Source organism: Lucilia sericata, unplaced genomic scaffold (genome assembly GCF_015586225.1).
Source record: "Lucilia sericata isolate MDLA Ls3-8-SP2 unplaced genomic scaffold, ASM1558622v1 Contig001557F_arrow, whole genome shotgun sequence".
NCBI lineage: Eukaryota > Metazoa > Arthropoda > Insecta > Diptera > Calliphoridae > Lucilia > Lucilia sericata.
In genome coordinates, this window is record NW_023995480.1 from 70,052 (window position 1) to 90,000 (window position 19,949).

The window sequence follows — 19,949 nt, forward strand, 5'->3', positions numbered from 1 at the left end:
AAGTGACAAAATAAGAAAAATACTTAAGAAAAACTTTTATGAAATTATTTTAGAAAAATGTCATAAATATTATTTGGATATGTGGCTAAAATTTTTTATTATTTTTGATATTTGATTAAATTTATGAAAAAATGTAAACAATGCAAATTCACAGTGGCAAAACAAGAAAAATCACCAAGTAATACAGCAAATTTAAAAATAATTTTCAAAAATCTAAAAATTAAAATTATGAGAATTTTTTTAATCAATCATTTAAAAAACATTTGTAATATTCTTATAAAATCAACTTGGTTATAAAATTTCATAAAAATGTAACAATTTATTGACATTTTATTTACATTTTATGGTAAATGTATCAAAAACTTATCACAAAAATGATGATAAATATTGTTTGACAAAAACAATATGAATAATTTTTAATAAAATGCAATCTAGAAAACCCATACTATCAAGAATAGCAATAAATTTATAAAATTTTTATTAAAAATTAAAGAAAAATAAGAAAAAAGTAGAAAACTTTTGTTGAATTTTACTCATGCTCTCACTAAAAATTTAACAAATTATAGCTATCGACTACTATTAACTTCTCATTATAACAAAGTACCTTAAAATTTCGTGTGTGCACACAATCGAAAAGTTATACTACCATATACAAGTGTGTTTAAAAAAAGTGAAAAAATAAAATAAACAAATACAAAATGTCGGATACCGCTGTTGTTGAAAATACTGCCTCTCCTGTTGCTGCCGCTCCAGCTGCTGAGAAAAAGGCTAAAAAAACTACTACTCCCAAGGCAAAGAAACCATCTACTGTGCCATCTCATCCTCCAACTCAACAAATGGTTGATGCTGCTATTAAAACTTTAAAGGAACGTGGTGGTTCATCTCTTTCTGCTATTAAAAAATATATTGCCAGTACTTATAAGGTAGATGCTCAAAAATTATCGCCTTTCATAAAGAAATATTTAAAAAGTGCCGTTGATAGTGGAAAATTAATTCAACCAAAAGGTAAGGGTGCTGCTGGTTCATTCAAATTGTCAGCAGCTGCCTCCAAAGAGCCAAAAGAAAAGAAGAAACCCGCCGCTGAAAAGAAAAAGGTAGCTGCTGCTAGTGAAAAAAAGAAGAAAACAGCAGTCGCTACTAAAAAGAAACCTCGCTGCTGCGCCTGCAAAGAAACCATCTGCAGCCAAAAAGACTGCTGAAAAGAAAAATACAGAAAAATCCAAGGCAAAAACTGCTAAAAAGACAGGTACAGTTAAAGCAAAACCCGCCAAAAAGGCACCAGCAACTAAAACAAAAGCGCCCAAAGCAAAAACCGCAGCTGCAGCCAAACCCAAAAAAGCAACATCGCCAGCAAAGAAACCAGCTGCCAAAAAGGCCGCAGTCAAAAAGTAAATCTAATTTATTTTTAATATTGCAAAAAGTACTATTATCTAAAACAGCCCTTTTCAGGGCTACAAATTTTTTCAACAAAAGAGATTAAATTACAAATTCAAAACTTGTATATTATTAAAATATTTCACAAAATAAAATAAAAATAGTAAGAATAATCGCTATGAAAAGGGACAAAAATACACATATAGGTAGGAAAAAATGTTTATTTACAATGAAAATTTCACATAAGCCGTCGGTAAAACACAAACTAATAAACTAAAACTCATTTAATCTCAATTGACTAAGTAAACAATAGGTAATGGAATCATAAAATAATATTTAATGAGGTAATGGAATCATAAAATAATATTTAATGAGTTGGGTTATTTTAAGAGTAAAGTAAAATGAAAATTCTTTTTAAACTATTGGAAAATTAGAAAAATCAAAACAATAAAGAATATTTTTTCATATTCAAATGAAATAATTGACAAAATAATTCGCAAAAATTATTTTGTTTGAATAAACAATACGAATAAGATGAATAAATCGTTAATTTTTTATATTTTCAAAAATAAAAACGGTTAAAATTTCATAATTAACGAATAACTTAACTTATTTCAAAAAATTAGTGTAGATAACACTCTTGGTCTAAAATAGAAAAAACACATACCATTTTTATTTAAATTGTCAAATTCACAAACCAACATCGATTGGTTTGTGAATTTGATAAATAAGATCAAATTTTGTCAGTTATAAAATTTGAAAGCAGTTTGAAGTTAAATATTTTTTCGTTCGTTTTATTAAATAAAAATAATGACAAATTTGACAATAATCACATTTTTTAGTGTATTTTAATTGTAATTACAATGAAAATTTCACATAAGCCGTCGGTAAAACACAAACTAATAAAATAAAACTCAGTAGACTAAGTAAACAGTAGGTAATGGAATCGTAAAAAAAAACTATTTAATGAGTTGGATTTTGTACAAATATTAAAAGTAAAAGAAAATTTCTTCTTAAACTATTGGTAAATAAGAAAAATCAAAACAAAAACATTTTTACATATTCAAATGAAATAATTTACCTAATACAATAAGAATTAAATGAAATAAATATAAAATTTTGATTTTGTATAGAAAATTTGTTCATTATTCATTTTCTTCAGAATAGGATTGATAGTTTTAGTATTTTTTATGAATTAAATCGTTAATTTTAAATATTTAAAAAAAAAACTTTTTAAATTTCATAAGTTGTAACAACTTCACCAAATTTAAAAATTAAGTATCCATAACATCCTTGCTCTAAAATAGTAAAAATTCATACCATTTTTATTAAAATTGTCAAATTCACAAACCAACACAGTTTGGTTTGTGAATTTGATAAATAAAATCAAAATTTGTCAGTTATAAAATTTGAAAGCAAATTTGAAATAAAATACTGTTTCGTTCGTTTTATTAAATAAAAATAATGAAAAATTTTTCAATAATCACATTTATTATTGTGCAATGAAAAATTATATGTTTTAAACAATAAATGACTCTTTTTAAATGTATTTTGTGGCCTTGAAAATGGCCTTTTGTAATAATAAAAAAAGAATCAAACGGAGATAAAAGTAAATTTACTTGGAACATATGAAAATTTTTACAATAATCACAATTTTTATTATGTAATGAAAAAATATATATGTTTTAAACAATAAATAACTCTTTTTAAATGTATTTTGTGGCCCTGAAAAGGGCCTTTTGTAATAGGAAAAAGAATTAAACGGCGATTTAAGTAAATTAAATTTGCTTGGAACTGGTATATTTGGTGACAGCCTTGGTACCCTCACTGACGGCATGCTTAGCCAATTCACCGGGCAACAATAGACGAACGGCAGTTTGAATTTCCCGACTGGTGATGGTCGAACGTTTATTGTATTGAGCCAAACGAGATGCTTCAGCGGCAATACGTTCAAAAATATCATTAACAAAACTGTTCATGATACTCATGGCCTTTGATGAAATACCAGTATCAGGATGTACTTGCTTCAATACTTTGTAAATGTAGATAGCATAACTTTCCTTACGCTTGCGTTTTCTGCTCTTATCACTTTTACTAATATTCTTTTGGGCTTTGCCAGCCTTCTTGGTTGCTTTTCCACTTGCTTTAGGAGGCATTTTTCACAATTTAATTAATTTTTAGTAGTTTACACTTCACAAACACTTTTAACACTGTTCACAAATTTTAAAATTCAACTCAATATGTACACATTATATACCTTTTTTGTGTGTACAATATACTGGTTTATTTACTTATTTTCGTGTGTAGATAATCAACCCCTAAACGTATTACTAGTAAGCAGAAAAAGTATAAATACTCGATTACTTGTGTTGAAATGATGCATCTATCCGTGATGCACTTAAAAGACGATCGAACAAAAAGTCTAGTGGTGTGGACGGTATACCAGACTTCGTACTGAGAAAGACGGACGCTAGGACATGGGAATATCTAGCAATTCTCATTAACCACTGCATGAATATTGGGTACTTTCCTGCGGCATGGAGGGAGGCCTTAGTGGTTCCAATCCTGAAGCCAGGATCTGATCCTGGACAGGGTGGGAACTACAGGCCAATCTCCCTTCTAACTGCATTTGGAAAGCTACTTGAATATTTTATTCTGGACAGAATAAATGATAGAATACTTGAAGGGGACATAATTAAGGACTTTCAGTTTGGATTTAGGAGTGGCCACTCCACTTCCCATGCCTTGATGGTATTTGCAGACTATGTAGCAAATGGTTTGAACAACAGACGGCCGACATTAGCGATTAGCCTTGACTTTGCCAAGGCATTTGATACTGTCTGGCATGATGGAATAGTCTGCAAGATGATGGACATGGGATTTGGAGCTGGTGTGTGTCGGATGGTGGACAGTTTCCTGAAGGACCGCAAATATAGGGTTAAGGTTGGAGAGGACTTATCCGATGAGGGATCCATTACTGCTGGAGTGCCGCAGGGGTCCTTGCTTGGACCTGTCCTCTACAATATATTTATAAGCGACATTCCTCAACCACCTGAGGGTATTTTACTTCTAATCTACGCTGACGACATTCTTGTTGCTTCTTCGGGGGCCAGGGCTCGTACTATGAACAAGAGACTTAATGACTATCTGGACATTTTATCGGACTACTTTGCTAAATGGGGACTGAACCTGAATTTGAACAAGACTATAACAGTTATGATAAAGGGGAGGCGAAAGCACATTTATCGAAATTGCAGATCATACGTGCCATGTGTGAGAATAGGCGGACAACTGATTAGTACCTCTGATAGAATGAGATACCTGGGCGTTGTCTTTCATGAGAATTTTGAATATTATAGACATATTGATCATTCTCTGGAGAAAGCGAAGAGGATATACTCTGCCTATCAGAGGATACTAAGGCGCAATGGTGGCCTTGATAGAAAGCTGCGGCTCTTGCTGTACAGGCAGATCATCCGTCCTCTCATTTCCTATGCCTTTCCAGCCTGGTTTGGAATTTCCTCATGCCAGATGGAAAGACTTAGGAAGTGGGAGCGTGGTGTGCTTGTCGGATGTCTCGGAATGAGACCTCGACTGGGACCTGATGGGGTGTTGCGTAGGCCGTCATGTGCCTCTATATACAGGGCAATTGAATTCGAGAGAATAGACTCCTTTATGATAGGTATGGCTTTGAAATTTTTGGGGAAATCTAGGTTCTTGGACAATGGGCTCGTAAGAGCATGCTTTGATAGGATGTCTAGTCTGGAGACCGTCCGGATGTCTAGGTATCTTTCCCCTGTGGATTTGTTGACCCTGAGGGGAGCCGGTCTCCTCTATGAAGGTGCAGACCTCCTATTTTATCATAGGAGAATTCACACCCTGAATGTCGATGACACAGTATATAATACCGTACAATAAACCCCTACCCTTACCTTTTGTATATATTCCTTTTAAATCTTTTGTAAATATTTCTTCTATCTCTAGTTTTTTATTATGTAGTTTTAGTGTTTTAGTTTTAAGTTCTTGTTGTAATAGTTTTAAGCATCAAATGTGTCCCCTTTTAATCCCTTTTTTTTGGGGAAATATATGAGAGTGAATAGAATTGTTTGAAAAGATGGATATAGCTAAGCTATTTTATGATATTATTTGAAAGTTCTTTACTGATACATGTAGTATGTAAGAAATATTGAAAAATGTTTTAGTTAATACTGAATATATTGTAAAGAATTGAAATGGGATCAATAAAAATGAAATGAAATGAAATGAAATGAAATGTTGAAATGATATTAGTTTTGTGTATTCAGTGCTAAAGTGAAGTGTTAACTAAAAATAATAAAGTGAAAAATGTCTGGTCGTGGTAAAGGTGGAAAAGTTAAGAGCAAGGCAAAGTCTCGTTCAAATCGTGCTGGTTTGCAATTTCCCGTCGGTCGTATACATCGTTTGTTACGTAAAGGCAATTATGCTGAACGTGTTGGTGCCGGTGCTCCAGTATATTTAGCTGCCGTTATGGAATATTTGGCTGCTGAAGTTCTTGAATTGGCTGGTAATGCTGCTCGTGACAACAAAAAGACCAGAATTATTCCCCGTCATTTGCAATTGGCTATTCGTAATGACGAAGAACTGAACAAATTATTATCTGGTGTAACGATTGCTCAAGGTGGTGTTTTGCCAAACATTCAAGCTGTACTTTTGCCCAAGAAAACAGAAAAGAAAGCCTAAATTAATCAAGACTAAAGAAATAACATCGAGAAAATATAATACAGACCATCGTATAACAAAAAATAGAACAATCCGTCCTTTTCAGGACGACAAATTCATTTTCAAAAAGAGAAAAATTTTGTTTTATAAATTACAATTTATTAAAAATATATACAAATAAATTTTAGTTATTTTAATATTTCCCTTTAATAATATACAATGTATATGTTATATATTATACATGCAATACAGTTCTTTATAATTCTCCTATTCTATGAATATTACTTTTATTCTCAAAAATCGTTTAAATCTCAATCATCCCTACTCTTGTTTGTTTTGCTTTTACACAAACAACTGTAGCTACATCAAAAAATAACAATGTTGTTGTTACTATTTCAATACGAATCTTTGTTTGTATGCCGATGATGGAATTGTTTTCGTGTACACATTTCGCTTTTCTCTACGTACAGTTTAGAAATTTGTTTTCTTTTTTTATTTTTTTTATTGTTATATCCGTAACTGAAGCAAAACTAAGAAATTTTATGTTTATTATTTTCTTTGTCAAAACATTTATGCTTAAAATTGATTATAAAATAATAATAAAAATTATCTATTTTTTATTCTATTTAAAAGTATTTTTAATAGACATTTTATAGAAAAAAAAAAAAAATAAAAAAATGTTCTTATAAAAACATTTAATTTTGCCGTCGGCAAAATATATCGTTTTGCCGTCGGCAAAATTTAATTTTTGTTTTAAAAGGTTTTAGGTAAAGAAATGCATAAATTATAAAGAAATGTGTGAAAAATGTTCATTTATCAAAATAAATTGTAAACAAACGAAATTTTCTACACAAATATTGTATAAAAAACCAAAAAATATGATTATTTTAAAATATATTTGAATCATACTCAAATAAATAAAAAAAATCTCAAAGTCAAATACTATATATGGTATAATTTTTCATATTTTTGAATAATATTTAGTAGTTTGTAATAAATAAAAATCTCTTTTAAAATACATTTTGTGGTCCTGAAAAGGACCGATTGTTTTAGTTTTCTATTAAAAATTGTCCGCAAAATATAAAAATATGATGAATGTTTAACCGCCGAAACCGTACAAAGTACGACCTTGTCTCTTCAATGCATAGACGACATCCATAGCGGTAACGGTTTTCCTCTTGGCGTGTTCAGTGTAGGTGACAGCATCACGGATAACATTTTCCAAAAAGACCTTCAAGACACCACGAGTTTCTTCGTAAATCAAACCAGAAATACGTTTTACACCACCACGACGAGCCAAACGTCTAATAGCTGGCTTGGTAATACCTTGGATATTATCACGCAACACTTTACGATGACGTTTAGCACCACCTTTTCCCAAGCCTTTTCCACCTTTACCACGACCAGTCATTTTTTTACTTTATTTTTTTCACTTAAAACACACTTCACAAATGATTCACAAGAACTAATAATTTCTTAGCGGTGATCACTGGTATTTATACTAAATTTCTGTTCTTGTTCGTTTAACAAATCAACCACCAAATGTACAATACATGGCCACACACCCTTGTTTATTGCTTAGACAAATTTTCTATATAAACCGGGTATCCGAAGCGCAGCCAAAATATTCTTGTGTGAACAGTGTTTAAGTGTGTGTTAAAGAAAAAAAGAAAGTGACTAACTAAAGTGAAGTGAAAATGGCTCGTACTAAGCAAACTGCCCGTAAATCGACTGGTGGCAAAGCACCACGTAAACAATTGGCTACTAAGGCTGCACGTAAAAGTGCACCAGCCACTGGTGGTGTTAAGAAGCCACATCGTTATCGTCCCGGTACTGTAGCTTTGCGTGAAATTCGTCGTTATCAGAAGAGTACTGAATTGTTGATTCGTAAATTGCCATTCCAACGTTTGGTTCGTGAAATTGCTCAAGATTTCAAAACTGATTTACGTTTCCAGAGTTCTGCTGTTATGGCTTTGCAAGAAGCCAGTGAAGCATATTTGGTTGGTCTTTTCGAAGATACAAATTTGTGTGCCATTCATGCAAAACGTGTCACAATTATGCCGAAAGATATTCAATTGGCCAGACGTATTCGTGGTGAACGTGCTTAAGAAAGAAAATAGAGATGATGAATTGTAACAAAAAATCGGTCCTTTTCAGGACCACTGAATAAAATTTAAAAGAGATAGTGATAGTGCAATTTTTGATATGAAAATTTACTACCATAGGTTAAAAAATTTTTTAGTTTTTTTTTCTTATTTATGTAAACAATGCTGAATCGGTTCTTTTAAGGGCCAATAAACATATTTATAAAGAGTATTTTATTTTTCGTTGAAGCATTATTTTACCGACGGCATAACATGATATTTTCCCGTCGGCATAACAATTAATTTTGCCGTCGGCTTTTTTCATTTGACTTTTTAATAGAAATTATGGATTTTAATACAAATAATATGAATATTATGAAATAATAGTTTAATTTTTTTCTACTTTTAATATAAACAAAGAAATTAATAATATATTTCCATTAAAAAAGAATTTTTTGAAAAAAAATTGAAATTTATTTTGTTTAACACTTCATATGACATTGAAAATAATTTCACAAAAATTGTTTTAAGATGTGTTGAAGAAATTTAGAAAATGAGAGACTAAATATCAAAATTAGAGTTTTTTAATCGAAAATTTATAAAAACTTGTATTTTCCTTAAAAATGTTTTTAAATTTAGAGTAATTTTTGTTTTCATATTTAACAAAAATTTTTATAAAATTACTTTAGAAAGATATTTATGATATTATAAGGATTTATTGCGAAAAATTTCATTAAATATTTTTTTATATTTGCTTAAATTTGTGGACCAAAAATAGAAAAAATGTAAACAGTATATATTTAAAGTGACAAAATAAGAAAAATACTTAAGAAAAACTTTTATGAAATTATTTTAGAAAAATGTCATAAATATTATTTGGATATGTGGCTAAAATTTTTTATTATTTTTGATATTTGATTAAATTTATGAAAAAATGTAAACAATGCAAATTCACAGTGGCAAAACAAGAAAAATCACCAAGTAATACAGCAAATTTAAAAATAATTTTCAAAAATCTAAAAATTAAAATTATGAGAATTTTTTTAATCAATCATTTAAAAAACATTTGTAATATTCTTATAAAATCAACTTGGTTATAAAATTTCCTAAAAATGTAACAATTTATTGACATTTTATTTACATTTTATGGTAAATGTATCAAAAACTTATCACAAAAATGATGATAAATATTGTTTGACAAAAACAATATAAATAATTTTTAATAAAATGCAATCTAGAAAACCCATACTATCAAGAATAGCAATAAATTTATAAAATTTTTATTAAAAATTAAAGAAAAATAAGAAAAAAGTAGAAAACTTTTGTTGAATTTTACTCATGCTCTCACTAAAAATTTAACAAATTATAGCTATCGACTACTATTAACTTCTCATTATAACAAAGTACCTTAAAATTTCGTGTGTGCACACAATCGAAAAGTTATACTACCATATACAAGTGTGTTTAAAAAAAGTGAAAAAATAAAATAAACAAATACGAGTTGAGTGTCAACACTCAAAGTGAACAGTGCCTAAGCGGAAGTTTTTTTTTTATAAGTGTGTGAACAGTAAATCTTGAAACGGACAAGTAAAATTGAAAGTGTTTATTTGAATGGCTGATAGGCCATTGATAAGTGTTTAATGAGAACAGTGCTCGTGAAAGTGAGAAGGCTGACCTTTGTAGTAGTCAGCGTTGATTAGAGGATAGTCCTCGGAATAGTGAGAAGGCTGGCTGTGATAGTAGTCCTTGTCTTTTTTGAACAGTGCTTTGAAAGTGTGAGAAGGCTGACCTAAATAGTAGGCAGCTTGATTTTCTGTACCGTACTCTGAATATTGAGAAGGCTGTCTGATATAGTAGGCAGTGTGAATTTAAAGACCCGTATTGGGCATGAGACTGTGGTTGTTGAATCATCCGTAATGAGTGACACGGATGATGTTAGTACTTCCAAAAAGAGGAAGAAGACCGGTGGTGGTGAGGTGTTGAAGGAGAGGCTCAAAGAATCCTTGAAGAGGAATGAGGAACTTGTTGAGTCGATCAGTAAATTGGAGAGTGAATCGAAGTTTAAGATCGATTATTTGGTGAAGGAGAACGATGACTTGAGGTTGAAATTGGATAACCTCATCAAACTGTATCATGAGAACGTGAATGGTGCTGAAAGCCTAGAATCTTCGGAAGGTGAGATGGATGCCGAATCTGGGACGGAAGCTCAGAATGTGAGGCCTAGTGAGGAGAATGCTGCTGGTGTTATTGGAGCGGCAATGCCAGTTAAAGCTGCAAAGGGGAAAACATCGACAGGTGCTATACCCAAAGTGAAGGATGTCTCTGCCAAAAAATTGCCTGTGAAGACAACCAAGGATAAGAATGAGAGTAAGTCCATACCTGTTTTGACTACATATGGGGTTAATGTGAAGGAGATGATTGGTTCTATAGACACTAAGTTAGGTCATAAGAATTACAATATGAAGGTTTTAGGGAAGAGTGTGGCGAATATAGGGGTTTGCACTCTTGGTGATTACGACAAGGTTAAGGGCTTGCTTGAGGAGGATAAGGTAGATTTTTATACCTATACCCCTAAGGGTCTTCGTCCTTTCTCGGTGGTGATTGAGGGTCTTCCATGCTCATTCGAACCGAGTGATATTATTGATTATCTGGGTGGTCTCCAGATTAATGTCAAGGTTGTCAGCGTTACCAGGCTTGGTAATGACAAATGGGTGCTGAAGATGTCTAGGGATTCTGACGTTAGGCAATTTTATGAGATTCGGTATATTCTGCGTTGCAGAGTATATATTAGGAAATTTGAGAGGAGGGGTGTCACCCAATTTTTTAACTGCCAGCGTTATGGCCATGTTTCATCGAACTGCCACATGCCTTATAGGTGTGTGAAATGTGCTGGGTCTCATGGCCCGGGTAAATGTTCCGTCCCTCGTAAGGGGGAGAATAATAGGGAAACATTGACCACTGATCCTGTCACTGGTCAAATCAATCGGGCTGTTGGTTTGCCTGTGAAGTGTGTCAACTGTGGGATTGAGGGGCATGTGGCTAGTTCGAACGACTGTCCGCGCAGGGTGGAACTTCTCCGCAAATTGCGTGAGAAGAGGGCTACTGGTGCTGTTCCACGTCCGTCTAGTATGCCTACTGTTAGGAATATGGTGTCCAAGGGTGTCTCGTATGCGGCGGCGGCAAAGTCCGCTTCGGTGGGTGAGCGACCTGTGAGTGCATCGCAGCCTTCTAAGTCTGCGAATTCTGTTGGGGCCGGGCTTTCTATGGAGAGCGCTATGGCTCAGTATGACCTAATTGATAGGGACTGCTCTCGAATTTTTGGGGGTGGTTTTCTACAATGTTTAGGGAAGATTGGACGTTTTGCGAAGGAATACCAAACATTGAACTGTGACGGGGACAAGTCACGTGCTTTGTTGGGTATGTTGATGACCTTAGGACAGAATGACTAGGACAATGAAGATCATTTTCATTAATGTTAATTCGATTGTCTCTAGACATCGAAGACATTATTTGAATTTGTTCTTGAGGGAGCATAAACCGGACGTTGTATTGTTGGCTGAGCACCTTTTAAGTGCTCACCATAGATTTTCCCTAAGGGGGTATGATATATACAGACAGGACAGACAAATTGGACATGGTCGTGGTACGGCTGTTCTCGTGAGGGATACCTTTCAATCTGGGGAGGTCGTTCTCGATACAGGTTCTGTGGAGAATACCGCCGTGAGGATACGGAAAGTGAACGGTGATTACATCACTGTGATCTCAATGTATCTTCGACCGGGTATTACTCTGAGTGCTGGGGACTTTGACTCCATACTGGACTTGGCAAGGGATGGCAGTGTTGTGATTGGTACAGATCTCAATGCAAGACATCCCTATTGGGGGGATCCTCATACGAATGCGAGCGGTCGTGCCCTTCGCGACTTTTTACTTACATGTCCTGATATGGACATACATAGGACTAATGGACCAACTCACGTGAACGACGTATTATCATCATACATTGACTTTTTTGTGACTTCTGTTGACGTTATGACGGTAAATAACGGCGGACTTAATACATTGGATTACGAATCTGACCATAAGGCTGTGGAGATGAATATCTTTGTAGGTGACTGTGTGTCGCGGGAACAATCTTCGAGATTCGACTATGACCGAATGGACGTACGGAAATTTAGGACTACACTTGCCGTCAATCTTATTGACTGTAGGTTGCCCGTTGACCGTAATGTTTCTGAGGGCGAGATCGATGAGTGCATCGGGGCGATGAATAGGGCATTTGTGGATGCCATGGACCAATCGGTTCCTAAAGTTTCCATGCGGAGTAGGGGCATGATGAAACTTCCGCCGAATATTTTGCACTTTATTGACAGCAAGAAGAGACTCAGACGGACACTGAGGACATGTGGCGATCCGGGTAGATGTAATATCCTGCGGGCGGAGATACGGAACTTGGACAGGATAATACAGGGTTCAATAGCTGTCTTTGAGAGGGATTATTGGACGGATTTCTTAGGCCGGATTCGCCATAATAACAGGACCTACAGGAACATTAAGACTGCGGCAGGTGTGAATGCTCGACCTAGTGTTAGGAGTTTGGTGGATGCTCAGGGAGGAACCATCTCGGATGATCTCGGGAAAGCAAATCTGCTAGCGGATTGCTTTTTCCGAGTGAATCAGACTGGACAAGTGGGACGTTTTGGGCCGATTGGTTCAACGGTCGAGGGCATGGTTTCCTCATTGGACAGAGTGACACCTTTGACTACATTTTGTGACAATTTTACTGCTGACGGGAGGAATGTTGACGCTACTAGGACGTTTGAGGGACTGACATTTATCGACTCTGCCTCTATTGGGAGTGCACTTAAGAGGAGGTCGAGTAAGAAGTCGAGTGGTGTGGATGGTATACCGGACTTTGTACTGAAGAAGACGGACGTTGTGACATGGAAATTCCTTGCGGTTTTGTACAACCACTGCATGAATATTGGGTACTTCCCGAGGGCATGGAGAGAAGCCTTAGTGGTTCCAATACCGAAACCAGGATCTGATCTTGGTCAGGGAGGGAGCTACAGGCCAATCTCTCTGCTGCCGGCTTTTGGGAAGTTGCTGGAATATTTCATTCTGGACAGGATATACGACAGGATAACTGACGGGAACGTGATTCAGGACTTTCAATTCGGCTTTGGAAGTGGCCACTCCACTTCTCATGCCTTGATGGTATTTGCTGATTATGTGGCGAGAGGTCTCAATAGGAGATGTCCGACGATGGCAGTTAGCTTGGACTTTGCCAGGGCTTTTGATACCGTCTGGCAGGATGGCATATTGTACAAGATGATGGGTATGAGATTTGGGGCTGGTCTTTGCCGAATGGTTGCCAGCTTTCTGAAGAACCGTACGTATAGAGTTAGGGTGGGGGAGGTCTTATCGGACGAAGGATCTATTACTGCGGGTGTGCCGCAGGGGTCTTTGCTTGGCCCAGTGTTGTATAATATATTTATGTCTGATATACCTCAACCACCTGAGGGTCACTTACTTTTGATTTATGCTGACGATATTCTTGTTGCCTCTTCGGGGGCTAGTGCACGGACGGTGAATGGAAGACTGAATGACTATTTAGGATTACTTTCGGACTATTTTTCGATATGGGGACTGAACTTGAATATGGGTAAGACTGTGTGTATGATGATAAAGGGTAGACGCAAGTATATTTTTCCTAACTGTAGGTCATATATACCATCGTTGACCATAGGCGGTCAGCTTATCAGTGTCTCTGATAGGTTGAAGTATCTCGGGGTCATCTTTCACGAGAATTTCGAATATTATCGTCATATTGACAATATTCTGGTGAAGGCGAAGAGAATGTTCTCTACCTATCAGGGTATACTGAAGCGCAAGGGTGGTCTTGACAGAAGGTTGAGACTCTTGGTGTATAAGCAGGTAATTCGCCCACTCATCTCCTATGCTTTTCCGGCTTGGTTTGGAATTTCCTCATCTCAGATGGAGAGGCTTAGGAGATGGGAGCGAGGTGTGCTGGTCGCTTGTCTGGGTTTGACGCGCCGATTGGGACCGGATGGGGTGTTCCGCAGGCCATCCTGCTTGTCGGTGTACAGGGCCATAGATTTCAACAGGATTGATATCTTTATGGTTGAATTGGCAGTTAAATTTTTGGAGGGTTCCCGCTTTTTGGAGAATAGTCTGGTAAGGGCATGTTTTGATAGGGCGAATGATTTGGAGGCCATTCGGATGTTTAGATATCTATCGCCGGTGGATTTGTTGACCCTTAGGGGAGCTGGCCTCCTCTATGAGAGTGCAGACCTCTTATTTTATCATAGGAGAGTCCACACTCTGGATATTCGTGATACGGTATATAATACCGCACAATGAGATTGTCTTTCCTTTTGTATATAATTTTTATCTATTTCTTGTCTTTTGTAAATATCTTTTATCTGTCTATCCTTTTGTGAATATTTTTATTCTAGTTTGTAAGTTCTTTGTTATTAGATGTAAGTTTTAGTAAGTAAGCTTTGAATGTATCCCTTTTTTAATCCCTTTTTTGGGGAATGTATCGAGAGTGAACAGAATGTTTTAGTAAGCGTCATAGCATAGCTATATTTTATGAGAATATTGGAAAGTCCATTATTAATACCGTAGTATGTAGGAAGAATGTATTAATTGTTTTAGTTTTGTAAGAGAACCTAAATGTTATGTAATGAATTTTAATGGGTAAATAAATGAAATCTTGAAATCTTGAAATAAACAAATACAAAATGTCGGATACCGCTGTTGTTGAAAATACTGCCTCTCCTGTTGCTGCCGCTCCAGCTGCTGAGAAAAAGGCTAAAAAAACTACTACTCCCAAGGCAAAGAAACCATCTACTGTGCCATCTCATCCTCCAACTCAACAAATGGTTGATGCTGCTATTAAAACTTTAAAGGAACGTGGTGGTTCATCTCTTTCTGCTATTAAAAAATATATTGCCAGTACTTATAAGGTAGATGCTCAAAAATTATCGCCTTTCATAAAGAAATATTTGAAAAGTGCCGTTGATAGTGGAAAATTAATTCAACCAAAAGGTAAGGGTGCTGCTGGTTCATTCAAATTGTCAGCAGCTGCCTCCAAAGAGCCAAAAGAAAAGAAGAAACCCGCCGCTGAAAAGAAAAAGGTAGCTGCTGCTAGTGAAAAAAAGAAGAAAACAGCAGTCGCTACTAAAAAGAAACTCGCTGCTGCGCCTGCAAAGAAACCATCTGCAGCCAAAAAGACTGCTGAAAAGAAAAATACAGAAAAATCCAAGGCAAAAACTGCTAAAAAGACAGGTACAGTTAAAGCAAAACCCGCCAAAAAGGCACCAGCAACTAAAACAAAAGCGCCCAAAGCAAAAACCGCAGCTGCAGCCAAACCCAAAAAAGCAACATCGCCAGCAAAGAAACCAGCTGCCAAAAAGGCCGCAGTCAAAAAGTAAATCTAATTTATTTTTAATATTGCAAAAAGTACTATTATCTAAAACAGCCCTTTTCAGGGCTACAAATTTTTTCAACAAAAGAGATTAAATTACAAATTCAAAACTTGTATATTATTAAAATATTTCACAAAATAAAATAAAAATAGTAAGAATAATCGCTATGAAAAGGGACAAAAATACACATATAGGTAGGAAAAAATGTTTATTTACAATGAAAATTTCACATAAGCCGTCGGTAAAACACAAACTAATAAACTAAAACTCATTTAATCTCAATTGACTAAGTAAACAATAGGTAATGGAATCATAAAATAATATTTAATGAGTTGGGTTATTTTAAGAGTAAAGTAAAAATGAAAATTTATTTTAAACTATTGGAAAATTAGAAAAATAAAAACAATAAAGAACATTTTTTCATATTCAAATGAAATAATTGACAAAATAATTCCCAAAAATTATTTTGTTTGAATAAACAATACGAATAAGATGAATAAATCGTTAATTTTTTTATATTTTCAAAAATAAAAACTGTTAAAATTTCATAATTAACGAATAACTTAACTTATTTCAAAAAATTAGTGTAGATAACACTCTTGGTCTAAAATAGAAAAAACACATACCATTTTTATTTAAATTGTCAAATTCACAAACCAACATCGATTGGTTTGTGAATTTGATAAATAAGATCAAATTTTGTCAGTTATAAAATTTGAAAGCAGTTTGAAGTTAAATATTTTTTCGTTCGTTTTATTAAATAAAAATAATGACAAATTTGACAATAATCACATTTTTTAGTGTATTTTAATTGTAATTACAATGAAAATTTCACATAAGCCGTCGGTAAAACACAAACTAATAAAATAAAACTCAGTAGACTAAGTAAACAGTAGGTAATGGAATCGTAAAAAAAAAACTATTTAATGAGTTGGATTTTGTACAAATATTAAAAGTAAAAGAAAATTTCTTCTTAAACTATTGGTAAGTAACAAAAATCAAAACAAAAACATTTTTACATATTCAAATGAAATAATTTACCTAATACAATAAGAATTAAATGAAATAAATATAAAATTTTAAATATTTTCAAAAAAAAAAAAAAACTGTTTAAATTTCAAAAGTTGTAACAACTTCACCAAATTTAAAAATTAAGTATCGATAACACCCTTGCTCTAAAATAGTAAAAATTCATACCATTTTTATTAAAATTGTCAAATTCACAAACCAACACAGTTTGGTTTGTGAATTTAATAAATAAAATCAATTTTTGTCAGTTATAAAATTTGAAAGCAAATTTGAAATAAAATACTGTTTCGTTCGTTTTATTAAAAAAAATAATGAAAAATTTGTCAATAATCACATTATTTTTAATTATGTAATGAAAAATTATATGTTTTAAACAATAAATGAGTCTTTTTAAATGTATTTTGTGGCCTTGAAAATGGCCTTTTGTAATAATAAAAAAAGAATCAAACGGAGATAAAAGTAAATTTACTTGGAACATATGAAAATTTTTACAATAATCACAATTTTTATTATGTAATGAAAAAATATATATGTTTTAAACAATAAATAACTCTTTTTAAATGTATTTTGTGGCCCTGAAAAGGGCCTTTTGTAATAGGAAAAAGAATTAAACGGCAATTTAAGTAAATTAAATTTACTTGGAACTGGTATATTTGGTGACAGCCTTGGTACCCTCACTGACGGCATGCTTAGCCAATTCACCGGGCAACAATAGACGAACGGCAGTTTGAATTTCCCGACTGGTGATGGTCGAACGTTTATTGTATTGAGCCAAACGAGATGCTTCAGCGGCAATACGTTCAAAAATATCATTAACAAAACTGTTCATGATACTCATGGCCTTTGATGAAATACCAGTATCAGGATGTACTTGCTTCAATACTTTGTAAATGTAGATAGCATAACTTTCCTTACGCTTGCGTTTTCTGCTCTTGTCACTTTTACTAATATTCTTTTGGGCTTTGCCAGCCTTCTTGGTTGCTTTTCCACTTGCTTTAGGAGGCATTTTTCACAATTTTAATTTTTAGTAGTTTACACTTCACAAACACTTTTAACACTGTTCACTAATTTTAAAATTCAACAGTTTCAGTTTCAGTTTTATTTCCCATAAAAATTCAGTTAATTACATTTAGGTTATCTTACAAAACTAAAACAATTAATTCATTTTTCCTACATACTATAGTATCAATAATGGACTTTCCAATATTATCAAAAAATATAGCTATGCTATGTCACTTATTCAAAACATTCTTTTCATTTACGATCAATTCCCCAAAAAATGGAATTAAAAAAATAATAACAAATAATAACAAAACTTATAAATCTAAATAAATATATTTACAAAAGGTAATAGAAAGATATTTACAAGAGAAAAGAAATATTTACAAAACAAAATACAATTTCATTGTGCGGTATTATATACCGTATCACGTATATTCATAGTGTGGATTCTCCTATGGTAAAATAGGAGGTCTGCACTCTCATAGAGGAGGCCAGCTCCCCTAAGGGTCAACAAATCGACAGGTGACAAATATCTAGACATCTGAACAGTCTCCAGATCATTAGCCCTATTAAAACATTCCCTGACTAGACCGTTATCCAAGGAACGGGCTCGCTCTAAAAATCTGATTGCCATTTCCACCATGAAGACATCAACCCTATCAAAATCTATAGCCCTATATACAGACACGCAGGACGGTCTGTGGAGGACACCATCAGGTCCCAAACGGGGCCTCATACCCAGACATGCGACCAGCACACTTCGCTCCCATCTCCGGAGCCTCTCCATCTGGCTTGATGAAATTCCAAACCAAGCTGGAAAAGCGTAAGAGATGAGTGGACGAATTATCTGCCTATAAATCAAGAGCCGTAATCTCTTGTCAAGGCCACCTTTACGCTTCAGTATCCTCTGATAGGCAAAGAACATTCTCTTAGCCTTTTCCAGAGTGTTGTCAATATAACGATAGTATTCAAAATTCTCGTGGAAAATGACGCCCAGATACTTCATCCTATCAGAGGCACCGATCAGCTGGCTGCCTATGGTCAAAGATGGCACATATGACCTACAGTTCGGATAGATATATTTACGTCGTCCATTGAACATCACAGTCACAGTCTTACTAATGTTCAAATTCAATCCCCATTTCACAAAGTAGTCCGAAAGTACTCCTAAATAGTCATTCAGTCTTTTGTTTACAGTACGTGCTCTGGCTCCCGAAGAGGCAACCAGAATGTCGTCAGCATAAATCAGTAATAAATGTCCCTCAGGTGGTTGAGGTATATCGGACATAAATATATTGTAAAGCACAGGGCCTAGTAACGACCCCTGCGGCACTCCCGCAGTAATGGAACCCCTCTCCGATAATGCCTCCCCTACTCTGACCCTATACAAACGGTCCCTCAGGAAGCTGTCAATCATTCTACAAACACCAGCACCAAATCCCATGCCCATCATCTTATAAACTATGCCATCTTGCCAGACCGTATCAAAGGCCTTGGCAAAGTCTAAACTAACCGCCATCGTTGGACATCGATTATTCAATCCTCTAGACACATAGTCCGCGAATACCATCAAGGCATGGGAAGTGGAGTGGCCACTTCTGAAGCCAAATTGACAGTCCTTGATCACGTCACCGTCCAATAACTTGTCATTTATTCTGTCAAGAATAAAAAATTCAAGTAACTTCCCAAATGCCGGAAGAAGAGAAATTGGTCTGTAGTTCCCTCCCTGACCAAGATCAGATCCTGGCTTCGGAATCGGAACCACCAAGGCCTCTCTCCAAGCATTCGGAAAATACCCTATGTTTATGCAGTGATTGAATAATACTGCAAGGAATCTCCACGCGACAACGTCCGTCTTCCTAAGTACATAATCCGGTATGCCGTCCACACCGCTCGACTTCTTGTTGGACCTCCTCTTAAGTGCATTACCAACAGATGCAGCGTCTATAAATCTCATTCCGTCAAATGTCAAAGTTGAGTCAACATTCCTACCGTCAGCAGTAAAAACCTCAGTAAATGTGGTCAAAGGTGTTGTCCTATCCAAAGTGGAAACAGCATTCTCAACAGTTAAACCAAATTGGCCAAAGCGCCCCACCTGAGCAGGGTGATTCACCCGAAAAAAGCAATCTGCAAGCAGATTTGCCTTCCCAGGGTCATCAGAAATAATATTCCCCTGTGCATCCACCAAACTCCCAACATTAGTCCGAGCATTCATACCCGCCGCAGTCTTAACGTTCCTATACGTCCTATTATTGAGTCGAATTCGTCCAAAGTAATCCGTCCAATATTCCCTTTCAAAAACCGCAAT

At 34.8% G+C, this 19,949-nt stretch overlaps 5 protein-coding genes and 1 pseudogene across 6 annotated transcripts; 3 read left to right on the forward strand and 3 right to left on the reverse strand.

Moving 5' to 3' along the window:
- Nucleotides 1-615: 615 nt before the first annotated feature.
- On the forward strand, nt 616-15,682 carry LOC119611915 (histone H1-like). Of its 2 annotated transcripts, none has more exons than XM_037967607.1 (2): nt 616-683; nt 14,909-15,682. In XM_037967607.1, exon 2 carries the CDS (start codon nt 14,924-14,926, stop codon nt 15,614-15,616), a length of 693 nt encoding a protein of 230 aa, XP_037823535.1. In that variant the 5' UTR covers nt 616-683; nt 14,909-14,923; the 3' UTR covers nt 15,617-15,682. The 2 variants fall into 2 exon arrangements, with proteins under 2 accessions (XP_037823535.1, XP_037823536.1); XM_037967608.1 differs by lacking the exon at nt 616-683 and adding an exon at nt 9,561-9,642.
- On the forward strand, nt 619-1,457 carry LOC119611914 (annotated as a pseudogene).
- LOC119611917 (histone H2B-like) lies at nt 3,106-3,559 on the reverse strand. Its single transcript, XM_037967610.1, has one exon. It carries the CDS (start codon nt 3,528-3,530, stop codon nt 3,153-3,155), a length of 378 nt encoding a protein of 125 aa, XP_037823538.1. The 5' UTR covers nt 3,531-3,559; the 3' UTR covers nt 3,106-3,152.
- LOC119611918 (histone H2A-like) lies at nt 5,659-6,187 on the forward strand. Its single transcript, XM_037967611.1, has one exon. The coding sequence runs from the start codon at nt 5,719-5,721 to the stop codon at nt 6,091-6,093; it is 375 nt and encodes a 124-aa protein (XP_037823539.1). The 5' UTR covers nt 5,659-5,718; the 3' UTR covers nt 6,094-6,187.
- Nucleotides 7,101-7,491, reverse strand: LOC119611921 (histone H4). Its single transcript, XM_037967614.1, has one exon. It carries the CDS (start codon nt 7,481-7,483, stop codon nt 7,172-7,174), a length of 312 nt encoding a protein of 103 aa, XP_037823542.1. The 5' UTR covers nt 7,484-7,491; the 3' UTR covers nt 7,101-7,171.
- A 1,531-nt stretch (nt 15,683-17,213) lies between the features above and the next one.
- Nucleotides 17,214-17,705, reverse strand: LOC119611941 (histone H2B-like). Its single transcript, XM_037967633.1, has one exon. It carries the CDS (start codon nt 17,643-17,645, stop codon nt 17,274-17,276), a length of 372 nt encoding a protein of 123 aa, XP_037823561.1. The 5' UTR covers nt 17,646-17,705; the 3' UTR covers nt 17,214-17,273.
- Between the last annotated feature and the right edge of the window lie 2,244 nt (nt 17,706-19,949).